The sequence below is a fragment of the Malus domestica genome, chromosome 11 (assembly GCF_042453785.1).
Source record: "Malus domestica chromosome 11, GDT2T_hap1".
In the NCBI taxonomy this organism is placed as follows: domain Eukaryota; kingdom Viridiplantae; phylum Streptophyta; class Magnoliopsida; order Rosales; family Rosaceae; genus Malus; species Malus domestica.
In genome coordinates, this window is record NC_091671.1 from 33,943,386 (window position 1) to 33,950,555 (window position 7,170).

Genomic DNA, 7,170 nt, shown 5'->3' on the forward strand with positions numbered 1-7,170 from the left:
GCAACGAACGTAAGAATGTCTCGCCTTCAGCAACAATTGAGGCCGCCCATCTCGAATGGTTGGTGAGTCGACTCTTTTATCTTGAGTGATATAGTACTTGATGCCCTATTTCTCGATGAGTACGGCGAATTTCCAAGTAGTTTCTAAAAGGGGTACGAAAAGCTAGACAAAAAGCCATCCCAAAAATTTTAATGCAACTAAAACTATGATTTTTTTTTTACAACTAAAACTATGAATTTAGTCGAACCTTTTCATCTGTAAAATTAAAGTTTTTTTTTTTACTGAACAAACTAATAGGTAATTTCGTTACGACTGTCTATTATTCGAGATCGAAAAAATTCACAAAGATATTTCAGTTACATCTGATCACCAACATATAATTCACTACCGTCAAGGAATCAACGTTTGACCAACATTCTTTGGTCGCCTTTACAAATTTTCATATTTCCCGTAACAGAAATCATTGTTTGGTCAACATTCAAACGAGTTTAAAAGTACAAAACCCTCACAAGTTTCCCCAAAAAAGGCATAAACCCTCACAAGCCACAATCCCGAATTCCTGTACCCGCCGTATCCGCCTCTGCAACATGGAGGAGCCACCGACACAAAGCTTTCTCTACGAAACCTTACCCGCCCTCTCTCTTCCCACCCTCAACCAATCTCCGCCGCCGCCCGATGACCTCGAGCCCTACTCTGTTTTCCGCAACGAAATTACTCTCTCCACTCCCCAATGCGCTCCGGTCGACACCGCCGCCCCCGATTTCTTCTCCCTCGACGTCACCGCCGATGAACCTGACCCAATTCTTTCCTCCTTGTCTTCTGTCCGCCTAGCGGAGCCATGGACGCCGCTTTACCAATCCGAGCCGACGACGCCGGCTCTTGAAGTCGAGCCGAAGCTAGAGAGCGGGTGGTTTCGTGGCCATTGTAAATTCAAGAGCCCTATGCTTCAGCTTCATAAAGGTACTTCCTGCACTTTTAACTGCATGAATACGTACACACACACACACATATATATATATATATATATATTTATACACGGAGAAGAAAGTTCATATTTTTTGCTTATTTCTTTTACTTGTATATGAATTCAATGTCTTTCAAGGGAAAAAATTGTGTAATTGTAATGTGGTGTGTATGTGCAACTTCAAATTTGTGCATCTGTGATGGGTATTGCAGAGATAGTGGATTTTTGTGATTTTCTGTCTCCAACCCCAGAAGAACAAGAGTCACGCAGTGCAGCAGTACAACGTGTCTCTGACCTAATCAAATATATATTTCCTCGATCCAAGGTACTGTTTTTTTCCTACGTATTGGTGAGTGCGAATGTGCAGGTGTGTGATTTTAAGCACGAACAATTTCATGATATCGTGATGGTGTTCAATGAATGTCGCTCTCTAGGTTGAAGTTTTTGGGTCATTCAACATTGGCGTTTGCAACTTTGTGCTCTTCATTGCATTGATCAAGGTTTAATATGTTTTCAGATGTAGTTACAGTATTTTGAACAATAGTTATATAAGCATGTTGATAATGAAAGAATATTACAGAGGGGTGAAAAGAAGTAATAAATGATAACTTGGTAAACTGTGAATTTGAAATTTAAAATTAATTTTGCTAAGTTAAACGTTGCAATGTCAGAAAATTTTGAACAGCTTCCACCTAGTAAAGTGTTGTAGACACTTAAAAGAAAAGCAGAAAACTATGTGAGGAGCCAGTTGAAATGATATAGATTACATATAAAGCAAGGGACTAACTATTTTCAGTTTCCCTTGACACTATCTTGTGGTCTCTTTTCAGGGTGCAGTATCTAAGTGGCCTCCTTTGCGGCCTTTATGTTTGATTTTGAAAGTCTTTTTACAACAGAGAGAACTAAACGAGGTATGACTTTCCAGTCTAACAGATTAAGTTGTCTTTCTTTTTCTTTATTATCTTTCAAGTCAGCCTAATTCAACATTCTGATAACATATGCAGGTATACTCTGGTGGATTAGGTTCCTATGCCCTCCTTACAATCAGTGGCGGATCCACAGTGGGGTCATTGGGGTCGCGCGACCCCTTGGAAGCCATGGAAGCCACCTTAGAGACCCCTTGGAGCTGATGGGCGACCCCTGGTGCGACCCCGTTGGCTGCACACCAACTGTTCGACGAAAGGTCGTCGGTTTCTGGGCAGGTGATGAAGAAGACGAAGGCACTGGGCCCAAGAGAGACAGCCCAATTGGAGCAATTAAAACTTAAGAGTGGAGAAATGCAGCATACCCAGATGGAATTTCGCCTCTTTCGGCAGCTAAGCAAGGATTTGGAGCTGCTTCTGGACACCCCAATTGAGTACAACTTTGTCCTGCAGCTTGAGAGAAAAGCAACCGATTTTGTAGTGGTGGGCCGAACAGAAATTGGAGGCAAAGAGGATGAGGTGCTGCAGTGAGGTGTTATAGCTGGGAACCGCAGAGAAGAAAGCTCCATGTCTGGGGAGAGAGAGAGAGAGAGAGAAAAGAGAGAGGAGAGAGAGAGCAGGATAGGATCCCCCCAACGTGGCTTTTTGTTTTCAATAATTTTACTTAACTGTTAATTGTGATAAATTCAAAAAAAGAAGAAGTTTTCCGCTGCCGGGGTTCGAACCCGGAATCATAATCTTTGATTTAACCATTGCTACAGCAGATGCTATGTGAAACCTTCAGTACTAAAGGCATATAAATATGTACAAATGCTTAACCTGCAAATCCCCCAAGACCTACACAAAAAAGGACAGACTCCTCATCAATTGCAAGTAACATATAAGGGGCTGATGTATGCTTATTTAACTGAAAAATTATAGAAAAGGTTGGTTGCCTGTTTTGAAGCCTAAATAAAGTTGTTAACTAATTTGAAGTCCAAATAAAGAATTCAAGGCGAATCGGGCTTGTTAGAGCATTTCCAAAGGAGATGTCAAATACAGTATGTCAAAACTTTAGTTCATGGCTGATGTGGCAAATTGAATACTAGTGCTAAATTTTTTTTTTTTTCCATTGGATGTGTCAAAAATTTATTTTATTATTTTATTGGGCCTAGAGTTACATTAACTATTAAAAAATAATCAAAATTAGAGAATAAAAATAAAAGAAAAAAATGAAAAATGGAGATGAAGGCTATCGAAACCCGACCTCGCGCATGCAAACCGACCCGGAATCATAATCTTTGATTTAACCATTACTACAGTATATGGTTTGTGATAGCTTGAGGATTCAATTGTATAGAAATGTTTACAAATGCTTGACTTGCAAGGGTTGTTGTAGGCCTATTTAACTAAACAATTATAGAGTGAGAGAGATAGGGTAGAAGAGGACTTGGAAACTGAGACACGTGAAACACAGCATATGAATGACATATCGTTTAAGAACAAAAATAAATGGGAAAATGAAAAATCGAATGACATATTGTTTAAGAACAAAAATAAAGGAGAAAATGAAAAATGGAGATGTAGCTTTTGATAAACCAAAGTTACTTCGTCTTACTCAATTTTATCCTCAAGACTTTTCGGATGAAGATCGTTTGACACTTGAAGATCAACTTGAGATTTATATTCATTATGTGTGTTCCAGTAGTGATTTCTCTCAATTGGAAGGGATTGGTGATCTTGCAAAAAAAATGGTGGAGACAAGGATGCATCAAGTATTCAATTATGTATATTTGCTCATTACATTGTCTTTAGTTTTACCAGTTGCAACTGCTTCAGTGGAGATAGCATTTTCTGTCATGAATATTGTTAAGGGTCCACCACTTAGGAACAAAATGGGAGATCAATGGTTGAGTGATAGCTTGCTTGTTTATATTGAGAGATATATTTTTGCTTGTATTGAAAATGAAGCTATAATGCTTCGTTTTCAAAGTATGAAATCTCGTCGTGGACAATTATAGTTTGTAATATTGTTTCCGTTATGAATTATGAATGAAAGTACTATGATTTCATTTTCAATATGTTTTTCCATCCTTAATTTTTATTTGAATTTTTACACTGCGACCCCTTGAGGTAAGATTCCTGGATCCGCCACTGCTTACAATGATCATGGCGATGTTGCATGTGAGTGATTCTTAAATATGCATTTTAACATTTGATGACTTCTTGCCTATGTATACACATTTAAATATTTGATGCCATTCTTTCTTGACTATGTCTATGCTGTATACCTGTAATGCATCTCTCTTGTTTGGTTCTGTAAACTTGCTGCTTCATTGAGTCTTACAGTGGAAGAAAATGAATCGACATAAGAGTGCAAATGAGATCCAAGGACAAGTTTCTACAATTAGAATGAAATAGATATATTGCTACACAAATATGATCTTTCGTTTGGATGATAGATAAGCAAATAACAACTTCTGTAATTGTGAAATTCAGATAAATGGATCAAATTCCTCATCATTAGTAAATTCTTTAGCCTGATTTACATAATGATTTTATGCTACAGAGCCTCGGGGAATGTCGAGCTCTGGAACAAAACTTGGGAGTTCTTTTGGTAAGTTTTTCTAGATCGAGTAGAAGACAACTTAGGATCTTAATTACTGCTTGGAGTTTCATTGTTTCACAAGTCAATTAACTTGCACTTCATCCTGGCAACCAGTATTTTGTTGTAAACTGTAAACAGAGTTTTGTGGACCATGGAAGTCACCTCATTGTTCTAGTTCTTAGCTTCATTATCAGAGTATAGGATTTGTTTAAAGGATATGAAGAAAAGTTGGTGGGTTGTGACTTATGTCTTTGTTTATCTGTTTTGTTTTTTAAATAGGTAAACTTCTTTGATTTTTATGGACGCAAATTGAACACTTCAGATGTTGGTGTATCGTGTAACGGAGCAGGCACCTTTTTTAAAAAGAGTGTTAAAGGGTAAAAAATAAATAGCCTTCTTGAGAAAGTGATGATATTCTCTCAGATTTTTAATGTACAATTTGATTCTCTACTTTTGGTCAAAGTTATATGTAACTTATGGAATTGGTTTGTCCTCTCTTAGGTTCAGAAGCAATGGACGACCCTTTCTTCTAGCCATCGAGGACCCCCAGGTTTGTTGCAGATTTCATTCTGAATGGTTATTTTGTGGGAGACTGGAAGAAACAAAGAACATAATCAATTATACTATCTTCGTTCTTTGAAATGCTGCTTGATTTTCTGTTTCCAGTTAGTGTACATTTAAGTAATGCTAATCTGATATTCCCAAGCAGGCCTCTGAATTAGTTGACTTAATCCCTTTTAACTATTTGCTTGGTTTGGCTCCCTCTCAAGGAAGTTGATTGACATGACGAAAAATAATAAATTTTAGTAGACATGCTCTTTTAGTGAATGACAGTCTTTCACATCCCTGGGCCCTGTTTCAGAACAGTGTCGGGGATAAGGAAGAACTTAATTCAACAGGGGTGATGATCCATGCTTCCCAAAATTTCTTTCTTTCAGATATAATTGACCAATTTTTATGGTTTGTTATATAGGCACCGGAAAATGACGTCGGGAAGAGCTCCTTCAACTATTTTCAGGTTGGTTGAATGATTTATGATCTCTCACCCTCCTCAAATCCGCCGAGTACCTTAATATACACTTTATATAGTTTAATGATGTAAAGTGTATGGATTTGATGGACGAAATGGCTGGTTGGCATGATTGGTGATCGGCGGTGGCTTAAGTAGTGTTGTTCAGTAGTAATTGTCAAATAGATCCTTTGTGTGTGCATGATGTGCGCATGCAGTTACACGTAAAAAGTTTGTATACATTGCTCTTTAGCATTCATGTCTGTCAATACATGTCTGAGATGCCTGACTGCCATATGCATATGGCCTCACACGTATGCTAGTATTTTCATTAGGTTCAACCAGTTAGACTGGCTTGCAGCACTTGCAAATCCAATTCTTATAATTTGCTGATCTCTCTTCTACCTTACTCCACCTCGCATCATTCCGTCCCTCACGTCATTTCTTGTATTTGTTGCAGATTAGATCAGCTTTTTCAATGGCGTACGCTACATTGACAAACCCTAAGGTCATCATGTGCCTAGGGCCAAACAGGAGCATTCTCGGTACCATAATTAGGCCTGATTCGACATTGGTGGAACGCAAAGGAGGGCCTGGAATGGTAACTTTTAATAGCTTGCTTCCTGGAGCAGGGGAGCCAGTTCAGCTAGAGCATGATGATCAGGAGTTACCAGGCAATTGGCAGTTAGATGATGAAGATGATCCCCTGCCGCGGGGACATGATTCTGCTGCAGGTGACAGTGGGCAATCATCAGGAAAGAAGAGGAAAGCTTCATTTAAAGAGAAGTCAAGTAAGAAGGGAAAAGAAAATGGGGAGGTGGGGAAGAAGATCAGATATGAAGAAAATGGCTCAAGGCGAGAGAAGAGCGGGCATGAGGAAAATGGCTCAAGGAAAGACAAGGGGAAAAAGAAGATGAGGAGGCAGAGACATTCCCAAGATATTGCCAATAGTTTTGGTCCTTATGGTGGTGCATGGACTCGGTAGAATCCTTCTCGTGCCTGTAAGTTGCCATGTTCTTGAGGTGTCTGGTTTTCTTTTCCACTGCTAGTGGAGGTCCGATGAGCATTGTCATTCACGGACCTAGGATACTGCACAACATGCTGCTGTTCACCCGTAATAGAAATGCAGTACTAAGTTGAGCCTCTGTGCTGACATTGACTGCTCGTTTACTGCATTTACGTGCATAACAGGCATTTACGTGCATAACAGGCGCGTGTTGAGCTTGCGATGAGTTACCGTCACCTGTATGCAGCACATCAAAACGTGTTCTGCAAGGTGAGACTATTTAACCATTTTTGACTTGGTGCAGTGATCCGAGTGTTCGGCTCGGAAATGTAACAGAAACTTAACATTATGTTGTTAATTGATGTAGTCACATCTTTCTCGATAGAAAGATAAATTTAACGTCGTTACTTCCTTGCCGACATGCTCTCATCTTCGGCACTAATCCGACTAGGTGACGACCGGTGTGGTGAAATTTTCTACTTGTAAATTGGAGCCCAAATCTTGGACCGTAGACTTGGCTCCTAAATTGGAGCCCAAGCGACTCTTTCTATATCGACAACTAGTAGAAGACGTCGACACGATGGAGGAGCTTGCTAAAAATAATATAGACTCAAATTGCAAGATAAACCTAACGAGCCAAATTATTAGCAACAAACTTCATTTCTCGACAAACGTGCCACA

General features: G+C 39.3%; 1 protein-coding gene across 1 annotated transcript; it reads left to right on the plus strand.

Moving 5' to 3' along the window:
* Positions 1-390: 390 nt before the first annotated feature.
* LOC103448826 (uncharacterized) lies at positions 391-6,896 on the plus strand. The gene is made up of 10 exons (XM_070807622.1): positions 391-960; positions 1,177-1,289; positions 1,795-1,875; positions 1,969-2,001; positions 4,024-4,050; positions 4,436-4,483; positions 4,754-4,851; positions 4,976-5,024; positions 5,448-5,492; positions 5,944-6,896. The coding sequence occupies exons 1-10, from the start codon at positions 588-590 to the stop codon at positions 6,466-6,468; spliced, it is 1,392 nt and encodes a 463-aa protein (XP_070663723.1). The 5' UTR covers positions 391-587; the 3' UTR covers positions 6,469-6,896.
* Positions 6,897-7,170: the final 274 nt, after the last annotated feature.